This window comes from Taudactylus pleione, unplaced genomic scaffold, assembly GCF_031769625.1.
Source record: "Taudactylus pleione unplaced genomic scaffold, aTauple2 ptg000731l, whole genome shotgun sequence".
Taxonomy (NCBI): Eukaryota; Metazoa; Chordata; class Amphibia; order Anura; family Myobatrachidae; genus Taudactylus; species Taudactylus pleione.
The window spans coordinates 2,083,786-2,103,207 of record NW_028285133.1 but is presented as its reverse complement, the minus strand read 5'-3'; the positions used below and the strand labels follow the sequence as shown (position 1 = coordinate 2,103,207).

The 19,422-nt window shown below is 44.9% G+C and overlaps 1 protein-coding gene across 3 annotated transcripts; it reads left to right on the top strand.

The window, feature by feature from the left end:
- Positions 1-3,776: 3,776 nt before the first annotated feature.
- Positions 3,777-19,391, top strand: LOC148477249 (IST1 homolog). 3 transcript variants are annotated; one of them, XM_088457003.1, is made up of 10 exons: positions 3,777-3,984; positions 9,876-9,975; positions 10,721-10,901; positions 11,002-11,089; positions 11,695-11,778; positions 12,810-12,920; positions 15,201-15,449; positions 17,660-17,773; positions 18,560-18,605; positions 18,696-19,391. In XM_088457003.1, exons 2-10 carry the CDS (start codon positions 9,888-9,890, stop codon positions 18,884-18,886), a joined length of 1,152 nt encoding a protein of 383 aa, XP_088313129.1. In that variant the 5' UTR covers positions 3,777-3,984; positions 9,876-9,887; the 3' UTR covers positions 18,887-19,391. The 3 variants fall into 3 exon arrangements, with proteins under 3 accessions (XP_088313129.1, XP_088313128.1, XP_088313127.1); XM_088457002.1 differs by having other exon boundaries at positions 3,778-3,984; positions 9,873-9,975; XM_088457001.1 differs by lacking the exon at positions 3,777-3,984 and adding an exon at positions 4,035-4,201.
- Positions 19,392-19,422: the final 31 nt, after the last annotated feature.

Below are 19,422 nucleotides of genomic sequence, written 5' to 3'. Positions count from 1 at the left end.
CTCTCTATTTCTCCCTATTCCTTCTCTCTCTCCCTCCCTATTCCTTCTCTCTCTCCCTATTCCTTCTCTCTGTCTCTTCCTCTGTTCTCTCTCTCTCCCTATTCCTTCTCTCTGCCTATTCCTTCTCTCTTTCTCCCTATTAGTTCTCTCTCTCCCTATTCCTTCTCTTTCTCCCTCTCCCTTCTTTCTTCCTCTCCCTATTCCCTCTCTCTCCCTATTCATTCTCTCTCTTTTTATTCCTTCTCTCTCTCTTCCTCTGTTCTCTCTCTCTCCCTATTCCTTCTCTCTGCCTATTCCTTATCTCCTTCTCCCTATTAGTTCTATCTCTCCCTATTCCTTCTCTTTCTCCCTCTCCCTATTCCTTCTTTCTCCCTCTCCCTTCTCTCTCCCTCTCGTTTTCCCTCTTCCGTCTTTATCACCATTCCTTCTCTCCCTCTTTCCCTATTCCTTCTCTCTCTCTCTTCCTATTCCTTCTCTCTCTTTCTCCCTTTTCCTTCTTTCTCTCTCTCTTTCTCCCTATTCCTTATCTCTCTCCCTATTCCTTTTCTCTCTCTTCCTATTCCTTATCTTCCTCTCTCTCTCCCTATTCCTTCTATATCTCTCTTCCTATTCCTTCTCTATCTCTTTCTTCCTCTCTTCTCTCTCCTTATTCCGTCTCTCCCTCTCCTTATTCCGTCTCTCTCTCTGTCTCCCTCTCTCTCTCCTCCTTCTCCATCTCTCCATATTCCTTCTCTATCTGTTTCTCCCTCTCCCTATTCCTTATCTCTCTTTCTCCCTCTTCCGTCTCTCTTTTTCCCAATCCCCTCTCTCTTTCTCCCTATTCCTTCTCTCTCTTCCTATGTCATCTCCCTCTCTCTCTCTCTCTTTCTCCCTATTCCTTCTCTCTCTTCCTATTTCTTCTCCCTCTCTCTCCCTATTCCTTCTCCCTCTCTATATTTCTCCCTATTCCTTCTCTCTCTCTCCCTCCCTATTCATTCTCTTCCTATTCCTTCTCTCTCCCTATTCTTTCTTTCTCCCTATTCCTTCTCTCTTCCCCCTCTCTCTCCCTATTCCTTCTCCCTCTCTCTCTTCCTCCCTATTCCTTCTCTCTCTCCCTATTCCTTCTCTTTCTCCCTCTCTCCATATTCCTTCTCTCTCTCTCCCTATTCCTTCTCTCTCTTTTTACCTCTCCCTATTACTTCTCTCTCTTTCTCCCTCTTCCGTCTTTATCCCTATTCCTTCTCTCTCCCTCTCCCTTCTCTCTCTCTTCCTATTCCTTCTCTCTCTCTCTTTCTTCCTATTTCTTCTTTCTCTTTCTCCCTATTCCTTCTCTCTCTCCCTATTCCTTCTCTCACTCTTCCTATTTCTTCTCTCTCTCTCTTCCCTGTCTCTCTACCTATTCCTTCTAACTCTCTCTTCCTATTCCTTCTCTCTCTCTTCTCTCTTCCTCTCTTCTCTCTCTCCCTATTCAATCTCTCTCTGTCTCCCTCTCTCTCCCTATTCCCCCTCTCTCTCTCTCCCTATTCCTTCTCTCTCTTCCTATTTCTTCTCTCTTCCTATTCCTTCTCTCTCTCTTCCTCTCTTCTCTCTCTCTATTCCATCTGTGTCTCCCTCTCTCTCTCTATAAGAGAACTATCTCTTTCAACCTCTTCCGTCACTCTCTTTCTCCCTCTCCCGTCTCTCTCTTTCTCCCTATTCCGTCTCTCTCTTTCTCCCTATTCCTTCTCTCTCTTTCTCCCTCTCCCTATTCATTCTCTCTCCCTCTCCCATCTCTTTCTGTCTCCCTCTCTCTCTCTGTGTCTCTCTCTCTCTCCCTATTATCTCTGTCTCTGTGTGTGTGTCTCTCTCTCTGTGGCTGTCTCTCTCTCAGGGGTGTATCTAGGGGTCCAAGAGCCCCTGGAAAAGTAATGGACTGGCGCCCCCCCCATATTTTCTGAATAATTACTCTGTACTTATAATGTCTCTACAGCCATCCTCCTACTCTATCCCTAGCCAACCCCCATGTTTTATCAGCCAGCACCCCCTTCTGTTTCTTCAGGCAGCCCCCTTTTTGTCTCCCCAGCCCCACCATCCCACTTCTGTCTCCCAAGCTATCACCCTCCTGTCTCCCCAGCCATTAGCCTGCCTGTAATAAAAGGCTCCAGTCCCTGGCCCCACCGGATCCAGGCCCCTGCTCCAGTCCCTGGTCCCGCAGATCCAGCCCCCTGCTCCATTCCCTGACCCCCCGCAGATCCAGCCCCCAGCTCCAGTCCCTGACCCCCCCGGCTCCAGTCCCTGGCCCCCACCATCCAGCCCCCGGCTCCAATCCCTGGCCCCCACCATCCAGCCCCCGGCTCCAATCCCTGGCCCCCACCATCCAGCCACCGGCTCCAGTCCCTGGCCCCCACCATACAGCCACTGGTCCCCCGCATGCCCACAAATGCTTACCGACTTCAGCCTGTGGCTCAGCGGCTCCTCAGTGCAGCAGCAGAGATGATGCGCACATGAGGTCATGACATCACGCGCGCCTTGTTCAAAAAAAAAAAAGCTTTATTTATTCTATGTACCTACCAGGCAGCCGCCAGCAAGCGGCTACCTGGTAGATAGAATAATTAAAGCTTTTTTATTTAAACAAGGCGCGCGTCACGTCATGTCTGCCTCATCTCTGTTGCCGATGCACTGAGGAGCTGCCGGGCCACAGGTGGCCCTGTCTTGATTCTACCCACTGGCCACAGGTGGCACCCCCAGATGGCGCCCCCCATTGGCCGGCACCCCTGGCGAGTGCCATCCTGGCCAATGGGTAGATACGCCCCTGCTCTCTCTCTCTCTGGTCTCTCTCATTCTACTATGTTGGATCCCATCATTCCTTTACTCTCCTCCCCAGCTCCCCGAATTCCTCCATTTTTTTTCCCGGCTCCCTCCTTTCCTCCTCTCTCTTTCCTGTCATCATACACAAACGGATGGGGATCTATCTCATTTCGTGTCGCATACCTCCCAACACGACCCTCTCCAGGAAGGACACAATGCTCTGGTCCTGGACTTCCCTGGTAATGTATGATTGGTGGCGGCTCCAGAGGTGGGGCTGCAGTACAGTCCAATATTTAAATAGGGTAGTCACACCAACTGCCAGTGAGTCCCAGCCAGTGGTTTGGCAGTGTGTGAAATGACAGTTGGTGTGACTCCCCTATTTGAATTTTGAACTGTGCTGCAGCCCCGCCTCTTACCAGGGAAGTCCAGGACCAGAGCATTGTGTCCCTCCTGGAGAGGGTCATGTTGGGAGGTATGGTGCCGGGATGCCGGCGTCGGGATCACGAATGCCAACATCCCGTATCCATCCCACTGGAAGGTATGTATGTGTATACTCCCAACCCTTATGTGATGAGCCCAAAATTGACAAAATAGGCTCTGCACAGGGCAACAAAATGCTGAGGGGGTTAATTGAAAAAAAAAAAAAGAATTGCTATAAAATAATGAGGACACATAGACTGCACTACAAACAGTTAACATTCCTTGCACGTGACATAGTAACTAGGACGACGCTGCCGCATGTCCCATGATGTCACCCGAAGCGGTGCGCTCACTTTCGCTTCCCCCTGCAAGACCCGCCCACTGCCCAGCACATGACCGTGATGTCAACAGAAGCGGCCCCGTCACTGCTGCTCCCCCTTACAAGCTCCGCCCACTGCCCAGCACATGACCGTGATGTCAACAGAAGCGGCCCCGTCACTGCTGCTCCCCCTTACAAGCTCCGCCCACTGCCCAGCGCATGACCGTGATGTCAACAGAAGCGGCCCCGTCACTGCTGCTCCCCCTTACAAGCTCCGCCCACTGCCCAGCGCATGACCGTGAGGTCAACAGAAGCGGGTTTGTCACTGCTGCTCCCTCCGGAAGCCCCGCCCACGCCGCGGCACCTGACGGAGATGATGTCAGCGGAGGGCGTGGCTCGGGCACAATAGTGCTGCTTGTCAGGTAGAGCCGGCGGCGGGTGATCCTCGGACACGGTCAGGCCTTAGGGTTCCTGCGTTGGTGAGTACATCCTGCGACCTCACCGACCTATACAGCGCCGGATCGCCGTCTGGTGACTGTGCGGGGGGCACTGCCCGTGTGCACTTCCCTGTTACCAGCAAGCACCTCGCCGACAGTTTCCCGGAACCTTTCTGGCAATGACAGGGCTGACACTCAGGGAGATTTTATAGTAGCCTACCAGAGAAGAGGCCCCGGGACTTCTATGTCTCTCATCCGGGCATGTTATTAAACCTCCTTATATCTATATAATGTATACTAATGCGTCTCTCATCCGGGCATGTTATTATACTTCCTTATATATTGTGTACAGTGTAATGTTATTATACCTCCTTATATCTATATAATGTATACTAATGCGTCTCTCATCCGGGCATGTTATTATACCCCCTTATATATTGTGTACAGTGTAATGTTATTATACCTCCTTATATCTATATATTGTATACTAATGTGTCTCTCATCCAGGCATGTTGTTATACCTCCTTATATATTGTGTACAGTGTAATGTTATTATACCTCCTTATATCTATATAATGTATACTAATGCGTCTCACATCCGAGCATGTAATTTTACTTCCTTATATATTTGTGTACAGTGCAATGTATTTATACCTCATCTCTCCCTCTCCCTCGCTCTGTGCGCTATAACTTTGAATATTTAAGTTTGGGATATTCCTCATAAAATAAAAGCCCTATGACAGCCCATCATTCTTATACCTGAATATTTTATTCTTGGTATATCAACAGAGGTAAAAATATATGAAACAATTATCAATACATAAATAGCATAAAACAACTTTTAGTAAACCTGCCCCAGTACAGAAGGATAGATCTTATCTGCCACCAACACCCTTATGGGTGGGAGCGCTTAGGTGGACCTCTCGTCTGGTTGGTGCAGGTTTTTCAAAGTGATGACCCTACGCATTTCGCCCACATACAGGACTTCATCAGGGGTAAATACAAAAATGCAACTGGTCTGAATAAACACTTGGTGATATGGAACTGGTTAGAACACTCAGTAGTATAAGCTTATTTTCCGTCCTATGATAGGGAGAAATTCCTTGAAAGGCTCTTGGAAGCCTGGTAGTTCTTATAATGATTTTACTGGAACATTTAGACTGATGTTTCTCAACTGATAAATGTAACCAGATTCCTTAATAGCATTTTAAATATGAAGATGTACCATATACTCCCAATGTGTAAAATGATGAGACCCAGTGCCAAGCACGTGGTAAAACTATTCAGTCCAATGAAGTGACATACACTTCATTGGTTTCTTCATTCATTTCTATCTTTCTTTCTATCTATCTATCTATCTATCTATCTATCTATCCATCCCCATAATAGGTGCTGTGTTTGCTTTGATGTTCCAGCCCTGATGTCTGATGAAGCTGCTACTGTGCACCCACATGAATAATGTAACCTACACTGGCTTAGTGCGCAGTATAATCTATTGCATTGTGTACAGGTCACACACCCCTGCACCTGTCTCCATATGGTGCACTAATACACTGACTTACCCAACTACATTCTCCTGTGTCATCACGTGGGCCACCTTCTATAATTGCCCCTCCTGTAGTGATCAGTGTTGGGATGGTGCAGGAAGTGTGATAGTAAGAATTTGTGCAGGGTATGTGTATGGCTGGCACTGACTTACTGTAGAGAGGTAGGTGGATATGTACATTGCTAGTGTGTTGTTTAGTTGTACTACAAAATAAATGTAAATAAACAATACTATATGCTCATAGCTGTGAATATCTGAGAGGGTTGTACAAGGAAGCTGCTGGCTTACACTACTACAAAGCCTAAGGGTGGGCGCACACGTGCTCCGTATCCGCCCGATTTGGGCTAATTGGAATGATAAATTTGACATATCGTGCCTTGTGTAAGCCCGACTGCGCGCTCCCATGGGTCACATGCAATATCGTGCGATTGGCCGTGCTGCACAGCCAATAACAGAGTATCGCATGCAACAGTGATGATCGCTCCTTCATTCATTAAATCTTTTAAGTGTGTGTACCGCAATCTCCTTTAGAGCAGGGCAAAGGGAAATCGCCGCCTTCATTGGCATAATTGCCGGTCGTTTAAGTGTGTAGCTGTCCTACCAATTGCCGTCTCAATGCTTAAATGTACATTTCATGTAATTTTAGCAATTGTCGTTGGCAGATTATACTTTTAATTGTGTGTCTGTAATTTGTAGTGTGGATTTTACAATACGCTTCTAGTAATAGAGATTGTTATTGTATGGTTGCTGTATAGTGAATAATGGTTTCTCAGCAGTAGTTACAAAGGTCGGCATGGGCAATACTACTAAAGGTGCGTACACGCGTAGCGATTTAAATTAATGTTTTGAATGATAATGATATAGTTAAAATCGTAATTTTTTTGGCCCCTACCAACCCACCAACAACCAGCGATGCGCGGGCACATATGCATGATAGCGATATCGTCCATCCACCCTGCATGCTGGCCAACCTGCTCGATATCGAGCAGGTAGCTATAGGGATCTGCGATCATTGATTGCAGGTCACTATAGTCATTGGGGAGTTGGTGGTGTGCTGGATGATCGATATCGAGCAGGTAGCTATAGGGATCCGCGATCATTGATTGCAGGTCACTATAGTCATTGGGGAGTTGGTGGTGTGCTGGATGATCGATATCGAGCAGGTAGCTATAGGGATCCGCGATCGTTGATTGCAGGTCACTATGGTCATTGGGGAGTTGGTGGTGTGCTGGATGATCGATATCGAGCAGGTTGCTATAGGGATCCGCGATCGTTGATCGCAGGTCACTATAGTCATTGGGGAGTTGGTGGTGTGCTGGATGATTGATATCGAGCAGGTTGCTATAGGGATCCGTGATCGTTGATCGCAGGTCACTATAGTCATTGGGGAGTTGGTGGTGTGCTGGATGATCAATATCGAGCAGGTAGCTATAGGGATCCGCGATCGTTGATCGCAGGTCACTATAGTCATTGGGGTGTTGGTGGTGTGCTGGATGATCGATATCAAGCAGGTTGCTATAGGGATCCGCGATCGTTGATCGCAGGTCACTATAGTCATTGGGGAGTTGGTGGTGTGCTGGATGATTGATATCGAGCAGGTTGCTATAGGGATCCGCGATCGTTGATCGCAGGTCACTATAGTCATTGGGGAGTTGGTGGTGTGCTGGATGATCAATATCGAGCAGGTAGCTATAGGGATCCGCGATCGTTGATCGCTTGTCACTATAGTCATTGGGGAGTTGGTGGTGTGCTGGATGATCGATATCGAGCAGGTTGCTATAGGGATCCGCGATCGTTGATCGCAGGTCACTATAGTCATTGGGGAGTTGGTGGTGTGCTGGATGATCGATATCGAGCAGGTTGCTATAGGGATCCGCGATCGTTGATCGCAGGTCACTATAGTCATTGGGGAGTTGGTGGTGTGCTGGATGATCGATATCGAGCAGGTTGCTATAGGGATCCGCGATCGTTGATCGCAGGTCACTATAGTCATTGGGGAGTTGGTGGTGTGCTGGATGATCGATATCGATCATCCAGCACTCTGGGCAAGTGCAGGACGATCAGTCAGCGATATCGTTATCCCTGACTGATCGTCCCGTGTGTACGGGCCATTAAGGGGAATTAGTTGCAAAAAAGCAGACTTAACATTGGAGAATTTTTCACACAATTTGCGTGTTTTGGCGCAATATTTTTGCGACTTTTGTCTATGCGCACTCACGTTTTTCACACTATCCAATTTCAAAAAGATGCAAAAACGCATTTGCAGTGAAAAGTACAGGTGAATTTGGGGAAATGTCTGTACCCCTTAAAATAGGTACCTGACATAGGTAATTAATGTAGAAGTTTATTAGTGACCCTAATAAAAGTATTTGGGGTTCTTAAATTGTGTCAAATGGCTGTTATATTCATATTTGCGTAAGTGTCTAAAAATGGTAAAAAGCTATTTTTTTTGGCCAAAATAAATGCTGCAGTTACATTGGGGGTATATTAAAATGGGTGTAAGTATATATTTAAGTAATAAAAGGTGCATTTTTAACAAAAATGTTACAAATACATCAGGTGCAGCCACCTGCAATGTTTAAGACACATGTCCCATCCATACAGCCCCCCAAATACCTGACCCATCCATACAGCCCCCCAAATACCTGACCCATCCATACAGCCCCCCAAATACCTGACCCATCCATACAGCCCCCCAAATACCTGACCCATCCATACAGCCCCCCAAATACCTGACCCATCCATACAGCCCCCCAAATACCTGACCCAATACTTTAAACCCATTTTCCACTACTTTTATTTTTACCTTTTTTATTAGGTTATTTTTACCTAATGTGTCATTAGGGGGTGTTCAAATGGTTATGATCCAAGTCCCCACAATTTTAGCAAAAAATAGGGATTTTGCACAACTTTGCACCTGCTCTGAGATGGTGAAAACAGTCGTTTTATGGTTATGGAGAATTCACACGTGCGAAAACTTCAACAATGGGACTGTACGGTATGCATTGTAATGCAAAAAGTTTGCGGCAAACAGCGGCTTGTGACAGCTAATTGAATCCGGCCCATAAGGCCCCCATACACGTTTTTTTTTACACGATGTGCACGATTTCGATAAGTCGTTACGATCAATCGTGCACATCGTGTGTTGTTTCTGTCAGTTTATGATGCCGATGCGCGTCCCACAGTCGTATAGTTGGATCGTAGATCTTACTGCAAAACAGTAAGATCTACCATCTTGAGTACAATGTGTAATACATTTCTATGCATCGTATCATAAGATCGTAACGATCAATCGTACACTATTTGACCACATCGTATGAAGCATTTCAAGGGAAGAATTTCAAGGGCAATCGTACTACACATCTTACTAACTTTGAATCGCACTGTGTATGGGGCCCATAAAGTATTGTTCTCCAAATAGACTGATCCATTGATTCACAGGAAGCCTGAGGGTGTTCCAGCCGTTGTAGGTCTGGGAAGCACAGGTATGAGTTTTTAGTGTGTATTATACAACCCATAAGACTCACTTTTGATGCTGAAACATTTTTGCCGGACACTAGGTTAGTACATGTACAGTGGGCTGCAGGGAGGTTTTACACTGTCCCTGTCGGTGTCCTTAAGCAAAATTCTTTCTTTGAAATATCCTCAAGACCCTCCATACTGATTTATGGGGCTATAGTCTAGGACATTGCTCATCTTTCTTATGTGATTCCAAGTCCGTGTCATTGTGCAATTGTCCTGTAACTTGATATATTTGCATCTGAGAATAGGGAGACCCCATATAAATTGTGCACTATGGAATCCTTGCAACGCTAAGACTACCTGGTCCTCATGCCAGATAGTGTGTGTGTGTGTGTGTGTTTTTATCTTTTTTTCGGAAGTGTTCCTGTGAAGAACCTGCTGAAACTTGCATATGCCAACGCATGTAATTTCCTTACATCATGCCATACACTGTCACTCTTTTTGAGGTCTGTCTATCATATATTTGCTTGGCCGTGTTTCTTGTTCTTATATGGGGGTATTCACGGCTAATTACCGCGCCGGACCTATTCAATTAGCGATTCCCCGCAATCAGACTTTACCTTGCAGCTTATGGAGGTGCGAGGTAAAATCCACGTAAAAAACACCAAATTGGGCTCACGTGTGGGGAAAAACCCATTGGTTCTGCAGTTTACGTAGAATCAGTGTGTTTCCGTGCAAGTCTTATTCTTCAGCATGGGAAAAAGGCTGTTTAATTGAATAACCTTTCCACACGCCACAGAGATATTTCATGTAATCTTCGCAGAGGTTCTATAAAGGTGCAATACTTATACATTGTATTAGTGTAACCTGTTATATGTTGATAGGATGAGATTTTGATTTATTGGGAATCTTTCTCTTCCAGCAGGAGACAAACATCATGTTGGGCTCTGGGTTCAAGTCCGAGCGGCTTCGGGTGAATTTGAGGCTTGTTATAAACCGACTGAAACTCCTGGAGAAAAAGAAAAGTGAGCAACTCTTTGGGGGGGGGGCAATTCAATTGAGTCCTATGTTGTATGTTACTGGTGGCCCATGTGATTCCCCGCTCTGTGCAAAGGATCATGGGAGGTATCATCGGAAAATAAACAAAGTTGCTTGTGACATTGTATTGTTAATGTCATAGCATAGAACAAGCATAATGTCATAGCATAGAACAAGCATAGGCAACCCTTGGCACACCAGGATGGTTTGAGTGGCACCTGCAATGTCCGGCCCTCCTACCATGCATGTTGCGCTGCTCCTGCTCTGCCGCCTACCATGACAGGAGACTTTTTTGGCACACTAGTACTTATCCAAACTGGAGAACTCAAGCTAACCTGCATGCACAGCGAAGCCTGGCCTCTAGTGAGTGATACCTGCCACAGCTAGTCCTGCTCACATTCTAGTAACTATTGTGAAGCTGGTCTGCGTCCCCAGATTACAAATAAACAACTTTACCTAGCTTCAGATAAGTAAGGACAGGGAAACCACGAACATTACTAGCACCCATCGATTACTCTTGTATCTGTTGTAGTGGTGGTTGCACTCCGGAAACTTGTTTGACTTGTAATGTAGAACGTTTGGCACCCAGAGGGAAATATATTGACCATTCCTTGCATAGACTGTTCTATGCTTCATAGTTCATTAATTTATTTTTTAAGCCATCATTTTTTCACCCAGTCTGCATTATGATATAAGTGTCTGTCTCGGGCTAATGCTTTCCTGTCCCTGCAGCTGAGCTGGCACAGAAGGCCAGGAAGGAGATTGCAGACTATTTATCCACTGGAAAGGATGAGAGAGCGCGCATCCGGGTGGAGCACATTATCCGAGAAGACTACCTGGTGGAGGCTATGGAGATCCTGGAACTGTACTGCGACCTGCTCCTGGCACGGTTTGGATTAATCCAGTCAATGAAGTAAGTTTCTGCATGGTGGTTTAATGTTACAGACATTATGATGTGTTTAGTGTTATCTCTGATCCTTTTCCATAAATATATATTATTTTCTCTTTTCCAGAGAGCTGGATCCAGGCCTGTCTGAAGCAGTCTCCACACTGATCTGGGCTGCCCCACGTCTACAGACTGAAGTCTCCGAGCTGAAAATAGTGAGTGATACATGGATCGGCTGGATGGGTCCTTAGTTGTGGATTAAGGGATAAATTTACTAAAGTAAGAGTTTTTAGAAGTGAGTATTAAAAGTGATGTTGCCCATAGCAACCAATCAGATTCTAGCTATTATCTTCTAGAAGGTGCTAGTTAAATGTTAAATAGAATGTGATTGTTTGCTATGGGCAACGTCACTTTTAAAACTCACTTCTAAAAACTCTCACTATAGTAAATTTACCCCTAAGTCTGTGAAATATAAAGAGTTTGGAAATCGCGGGATCCTACCCCATAGAAATGCTGGGGGCAGTCAGTGATTTCTGACACGTCAGCATAGGATGTGCATTATTCTTTATATTTGGTATAAAGCTTTTGGCAGATTTAGTTGCTTTGTAATCTCTGGCTGCGGTAACGAAGTAAGAAAGGAGCAGAGAAGCCGTAAGCATTAAACACAGTGTGAAGGATGAGACTAGATTTCTCATATTTGCACTTATTTACCTACATGTATTTGGTTTGGGCTTATGAGAAAATTATGGGATGTGTTGGGTATTGTCCTGTTACATAGATTATGACCCATGTCTGATCTGTGATATTTTCTCCTCTTTAGGTTGCTGACCAGCTGTGTGCCAAGTATAGCAAAGAATATGGCAAGCTGTGCAGGACAAACCAGATTGGGACAGTGAATGACCGGGTATGTTGGATAGTCCGTGCACATCTCTTATAGCTGTGTGTCATATGACACGGGGAAATGAAGAACCTTGATGATAATCAGAGCATTTGTCCTGCACAAACTCATTCTATCCTAGGTAAAGGTGTTAGACCTCTGCGACATTGGCCATGGAAAATATATAACAGCATAGAACTCTTCCTCTGCATTTTATGAAGACTGTATTATTTTGGCACAGCACCCCACCCATATAGCCATAGATGTATTTAATCGCTGCAGCACATAGCCGGGTTCCTAACCACAACATTTTTCCTAGAGGTACAGAAATAGAGGGTTGGGTGTATCATTGCTAGGCCACCTCTTGTCAGGTGTTCTGGCCGCAGGATATAAAAGGACACTCTTGGTTTTTACATGTAATATTACTGCCCTGTGATATCCTGAGGTTAGAACCAGGGACGACTTAAAAAAGTCACCTCTTAGTAATTAGTGTAGGTAACTATTTGAGTGTGTTCACCTTTTAGATGAGTGTGTTCTGTCTAATATATATATCCTACAGTAATATTCCTGTTATACAGGTTGAGTCTCCCATATCCAAAATGCTTGGGACCAGGGGTATTTTGGATAACGGAATATTCCGTATTTTGGAATAATTGCATATCATATGAAATATCTTGGGAATAGCACCCAAATATACACACAGAATGTATTTATGTGTTATATACGCTTTATACACACAGCCTGCAGGTAATTTTATACAATATTTTCAATAATTTTGTGGCTCAAACAAAGTTTGTGTACATACATGAAATTAATTTATGTATCATATACACCTTATACACACAGCCTGAAGGTAATTTTATACAATATTTTTAATAATTTGTGCCTTAGACAAAGTTTGTGTACATTGAACCATCAAAAATCAAAGGAGTCATGCCAAAAATATTCCGTATTTCGGAATATTTGGATATGGGAGACTCAACCTGTACGTCCATGTTTAGTGCCTCCAGTTTCCCCGGCACTTGTATTGCACCTGATATTCTTTCCTTTGCCTATAGCTGATGCACAAGCTGAGTGTGGAAGCTCCTCCCAAAATCCTGGTAGAGCGATACCTAATTGAGATAGCTAAGAATTACAATGTCGCCTATGAACCGGACTCGGTTGTTATGGTAGGTGAATGTATTATGTTTCGTCACATTCTATGCTTGGCTCCATTGTGTCTTCTGTAATCCCTGTGTACTGTGACCGGCATTATTATCTGCCAGTGAATGTAGTATTCAATCAGTGAATATTAAGGAGTATTTTTGTTAATATTTTATCCATAAACTGTTTTGTACACATCAGTCACAATCTATGGCATTACAGTGGCCCTTTTGCCTCCTTTGAAAGTCTTCTTGTGCTGACAGGCAAATACACGGCTGTGTAATATTTGTGCAATTCTCAATGGCTCGCACAGAAATATCCTTTGAACCTTGCCCCTGTGTAATGTAATGAGGGGCACCGTACTGAGTAATCAGTAGTTAATCAGTAGTTGCCCCTGTGTAATGTAATGAGGGGCACCGTACTGAGTAATCAGTAGTTAAGTGTGCCCATTTTAGGTAAGTTTTATTTGCTGTGTGAGTAGGTATAACCAAATAAGGAGTGTTTTTTTTTTTTCTTCAAAGTCCACTGAAAAAAACAAGGTATAATTGTATTGGGTACTGCATAAAATAATGACTTATATTGGTGTGGGACGGTGAAAAATAGGTTTAGCACAGGGGTAAGAAGCCTCAGCAGTGAATTGGTTACCTTCTCGGCACGTGGAAAGGGAAACCCTAGTTTGCGCCTGCTTACTGTATACAATGATAACACCAGATTATTTTGGCTGCAGTAATCGGTGCACAGATATCATCATGTACTGTAAGTCTCCCACAGTCAGTGCATTATCAGTGTTGATGTTGGACGTCCATTGCATTCTCTACACTGACATTACACACTCTGGCACAGTCTTAGACCTCAGTCAGTCTTCAGTCCTTACGAGAATGTAAGGCTGCCTGTTTAGCATAGAGCGCAGAAGGAAGGCGGACAGAGACGTCATAGGGAAGTTAGAGAAATAAAGTGTCACAGGCTCTTACCTTGCATTGGAGAATGTGAGTGTCTTTATGAAGCTAGCGATGGAGGTTTCCACATTATCTCAGCCTTCTGTTTAGGATACTGTATATTTGGAGTTCTGACAGAACCACAGTCTACCAGTAGGAGGCACTTTGAATTTATACAGTCACCGACTGAATTTATACTGTGTCATTTAATGCAGTCTCTGAATGGATTTATACTGTGTAATTTAATACAGTCACCCTTGCTTTATACTGCATGTACGTGTACCTACTATAACATTTTATCCAAGCATTTGCCGTCCACTTCAAGTTTAGAATTTTTTTTAAATATGGAAAATTAAAACCATTCCATTTAGATCAGGGGTGAGGGAACTTTTTTACCTTTTACCCCAAAATATATTTAGATACGCCGACGTTACCCCCTTGATTTGAAAGGAAGGAAATCCTGTAGCAGTGCCCCCATAGTTATGTCCCTGTAGCAGTGCCCCCATAGTTATGCCCCTGTAGCAGTGCCCCCATAGTTATGCCCCTGTAGTGCTGCTTGTACAAAAAAAAACTAAAAAACTTGCCTTAGTCCCCGCTCCTACATCTGCCGCCGTCCTGTCCGCCCGGCTGCTCCACGGAACTATGGGAGATGTCATGGCATCAGTGACATCCAGCCCGGCTCCGCAGGTAGGTTCTAAGCCGGACGCCCACTGAGATGTTATTACCAGCGGGCGTCCGGCTCCTTCCCTGCAGCGCCGGGTAAGCCGGAAGCTGGAGTTCTCTTCTGAACTCCAGCTTCCGGCTTACCCGGTGCTGCAGGGAAGGAGCCGGACGCCCGCTGATAAAAACGTCTCAGTGGGCGTTCGGCTTAGAACCTACCTGCGGCGCCGGGCTGGGTGTCACTGATGCCGGGTGCAGCGGGTGCGCCGCTGCACCCGGCGCCAGTGACCTCCATTCCTGGGGGTAATGGACGGACAGCCGGGCAAGCAATGATTCATATTTACCCATTCCCCGACCACTGATTTAGAAGATCCTGCTGCATCATCGATCGTAGTGTGCTCTGCATCCTCCATCATAGTTTGCCCTGCATCATCCATCATGGTGTGCCCTGCATCCTCCATCATAGTGTTCTCTGCATCATCCGTCGTAGTGTGCTCTGCATCATCCATCGTAGTGTGCGCTGCAGCATTCTTACAGCATAGCGTTTCCTCCCCCTGACTGACCCCTGGTAATATATGTCTGACATCTTCTCTTATTTTCTGTAATGGGAAAGTACATTTTATACTCCAAATAAACTCTAGATTCACAGTTATGAGACAGAGTAGAGGACTAATGACTGTTTCTCTAATCTCTTGTGTTTGTATCTATAAGGCTGAGGTTCCCATAGGGGTCGAGGCTGATCTCATCGATGTCGGATTTTCAGATGACATAAGGAGAGGAGGAGGCGGCGGCGGATTTGGTGGTGGAGGAGGCGGCGGTGGATTTGGTGGTGGAGGAGGCGGCGGTGGATTCGGTGGTGGAGGAGGTGGCGGTGGCTTCGGTGTACCACTGCCAACAGTGGGCGCTTTGCAGATGCCTACACCCACCATACCGTTCTCTTACCCTGCCCCTGGTGGCCCGGTATGTATGTGTTACTGCTGTGTCATGTGTATACTCCAATGTTACCACAACTTTCAATTGTCATTTTTTTTTTAAACCAAAAACTGTGTTTGTAGGTTATTCACCTGTTTCGGAAACCTAACGCAGCCCTTGTCTAATAATCTGCTTACTTGCTCATCGCAAAATATTCGATGCGTTCTACAAATGTATATTCCGCGCACTACATGAGTAGTACAGTATCATACATTGTGTAACCGTTCTTGTGTGACACAATCCTTTCCAAGGATGGGATTTATATCTCTTTAGTATTGTACTTTTGTTATTGATTGATCCATACTGAAATTTATGCATTTATGGGGACGGGTGGAAAATTGTTATGTATTGTGACACAGTTAGGTTAGGGGGTCCCTCTCCTGGGTAGAGGACTCCTTCCTTTCACACACAGCAGTACGCCAGACTGGATGCAAGTACAAGCTGGTCGGTGCCAATCTTTATTGTGCAATGTCAGAAATAACACAAAGAAAACATAAACGTAAATCCTAGCCCTGTCGGGGCACTAACTTCACAGGTAGTTCCCTCACTACCAGAACCTGGCAGGGCCTAATGCCCTCACCAGCAACAAAAGCACAGCACAACACTTACAGTTAGGTTTTCAAGTGTCTCTGTACGAACTCCCTGTCTGCTCTCCCAGGTGAGACCATCAGCCCTAAACAAACTAGGCTTATATTGGCCACTCTCAGGTGGAAAACTAACTAACAAGCCTGTTACCAGGCTGCGAGAACCATAACCTGGAGTGGCCATGGGTGGAGCCCTCCCTCTCCTCTCACCCACAACCCCCAGGTCCCAAACCGGCTTTTCAAAAAGCCGAAACTCAAGCCTGCTACACTGCAGACTTTCTCCTGGGGGTTTAAAACACAAAAGACAGGAATCTGGGACAAATGTACCTGCCACAGACCACTTTACCAGTGATCCTATCACAATTGAAAAACTCTATGGCCCGTAATCCATTAGTTTCACACCCGTGATACTTTTCTGCCTGCCGGACTTTTCGCCTACATCGCATGTTTTAGGTGCGGAAACTTATCGCGCACGTCCCCGTGAATCACCATATTCAATTCCAAAGATTGCGAAAACGCAACCCGGTGATACTTAAACAGGCGGAAAGTGCTGTCAAAAATGGGGACAACAGCCTGACACCCCCCAAAAGAAGACCTAACATTGGGGAGCAGTATAGATGTCCCCGATTAGCCCTACTGAAGCTATTTGGGGTACTTAAGTGCTGTCAGTTGCTTCTAAATAGCGTCAATGCACAAGTGGTGAAGAATAGCATTTAGCATTATTTATGGGGAAAATAAGTAGTACTGTCAAATTTGTGGTACTTGAAAATGGGTGCAAGCATAGTTAAGTCGCTAAATTGTCTTAAAACACATAAAAAAGGCACCTTCAGCAAACGCTTGCAAACAAAAAAATACCTCACCCATACTTGCAGACCCCAAAGTGTGTATTTGTTTGTACCCCAACTTTGAACACCCCCCCCCCCCCCCCACATTTTCAAAGTAATTTTTGGGGTGTCCCACAATTTTTTTTTATTTTTTTTTATTTGTGCGCAGTTATACTGTAGTTTGGGGGAATGTTCCAAGGGTGCACAGTGGTTCCCCACCTTTGCACCCCAAAACCGCAATTCTGCATTTTTTTTCCCGCCTGCTATTCTTAGGCGAAACTTTTTCGCCTATTACATTGCATTGACTTTCCGTGTACGCGAAAAGTCTTTGCAATTGAATACAGCGTAAAGTTTCCACCTGGCGAAATGATGTTATCTGCGATTCTTTTTCGCGGATTCGACTTTTCACGGCTAATTGAATACAGCCCCAAGACGGACACACCTTCATATAACGCCTTTGTGTGTGTGTGTTACCGAAATGTAAGTCGTTCTAGTAGCATTCAGTACCTATTTCTGCAGTAAGATGCAGTGTTTGATCAGCCAGTGCTATATACATATCATTTTATTTATTTTTTTAATCTTTCTTTCTTTTTTCTTACCGAAGCATTCCACTAACACATGATTATTTTCATGATTGTATTTCCAGTGTAACTTTCACACTTATTTTGAAAATAATAAAGCTATTCTTACTTTTTTATTTTATATTTTTAAAGATATTTCAGTCATGTGATTACTATTGTTATATTTTGTCGGGTGTTTTATTTGGTTTCTCCTGATCTTCTTTGAACAGGAGTCCTTCAATGGACCACCTGTGGGAATTTATCAGCCTTTTGGTCACCAGCATCCTCCGGGCATGGGAATGGCGCCACCACCGATCCCAGACATGCCTCCAACATATGAATCTGTAAGTAGCAGAGGATGGTTCAGCACCAACTAAATCAGATTGGGGACTCGAGGCCAATAGATGGCGTGGGAGATGAGATGCCATGTCTGTGGTTGTATAAGCTTTTTAACTGGGTAGTACTTGAGACTGATGTGATTATGGTAATGTCCAAATTGTCCTACGGTCTCTTTCCGTGTGTGTGTGTGTGTGTGTGTGTGTGTGTGTGTGTGTGTACTATAGTTCTAAATCAGTGTGGTATGCATTGCTGGTTTACAAGTGTGGAGATCATTCAATGGAACCATATACTTTAAAATATTCCACGGTTCTCTAGTAATATTCTAAGGAACTCATTTAACAAGGATCCTTAATAACGGCATATTTCGTTTAGTATCGCAGTGACTCAAACTAATGTCGAAGGTCATTACTTACCTCGTCGGCGAGGTCCTCCGCTCCCCTACTGGCAGCCTAACGCTGCCAGTGACTGGCTACTCTGTCATACACATGCGTGACGGTCAGTCTGCACATCTGCATGACTGTTTCACCCAGGGAGGACACGGCAGTGCCTGGAAGGCTTCGCTGAAGCGGAAAAGTTGCCGCATAGCTTTCACCATCTAAAGATGATGAGAGTAATGCTGTGACAAACAGCGGTAATCTTAGGTAAACCGGTATTTGTTAAATACAGAAAGGCTGGCATTGTCCCTTTAACGAGTGCTAAAGGGCTTATGTATCGTTGTGGAGGCCTATGTACTTGGCCAATCTTTTTGAGAATCATCTTGTACACACTGACCCCTTGCCTTCCTCCAACAGGTTGGCAGTGATGGGCCTCATGCAAATGCTCCTCCTGCTCAAGATGGTAAGTCGTCAGATGTGCAGAATTAATGGTGTTCTTAAGTAGTCAAGGTTGTGCAGATACAGATGTGACCCATGTCTGTTGCTTCCTCAGGTCCAGGATATAACGGGCCACCTGTCGCTAAGCCGCGGTCAAAAATGCCGGACAACTTTGTTCTTCCAGAGCTGCCCTCTGTGCCTGACACACTCCCTGCCGCTTCTGCTGGAACCGGCACTTCCAATTCTGAAGATATTGATTTTGATGACCTATCACGTAGATTTGAGGAGCTGAAGAAGAAAACCTAAGAAGTGGGGCCCAGTCTCTACTCTCTGCAAACTTATTGACCTTATCGGAGGAGGAATTTGAAATAATTACCTGTAAATTATACTCTGAGCAGCTGCTTGCTCTTTTATGAGTCCTCTGTATAAGGGGGAGAAAGTGACTACTCACCAATGCAAGTCTTTATTTCTTCATGATCCCTACACTGAAAATCAGATGGCTATTGGCTTTTGCAGGAACGGGTGAGAGCGATCAATGCATACAGCAATTTGTTCCCCTGAGGCTGCCAGCCTTAAGTCTATGCCAGGAACTCTTTCCATAAAGCCGTCATCTTCTCAGTGTTGTCCATGAACGCAGGAGCTCTATCAGGAGATGTCATAAAACGAAACACAAAGGAATTCCTTCTACTAATACCTTAATGGGCTGCTCGCGCTACATGATTTTGTAATCTTTGTACATAACATTTACAGACATCTGTTGGGCATGTTTTATGTGTGTATTTCTTTATAATAAAGCTGTGGCCTTCTTGAACATTTGCAGATTGTTATCAGAAGATAAATAG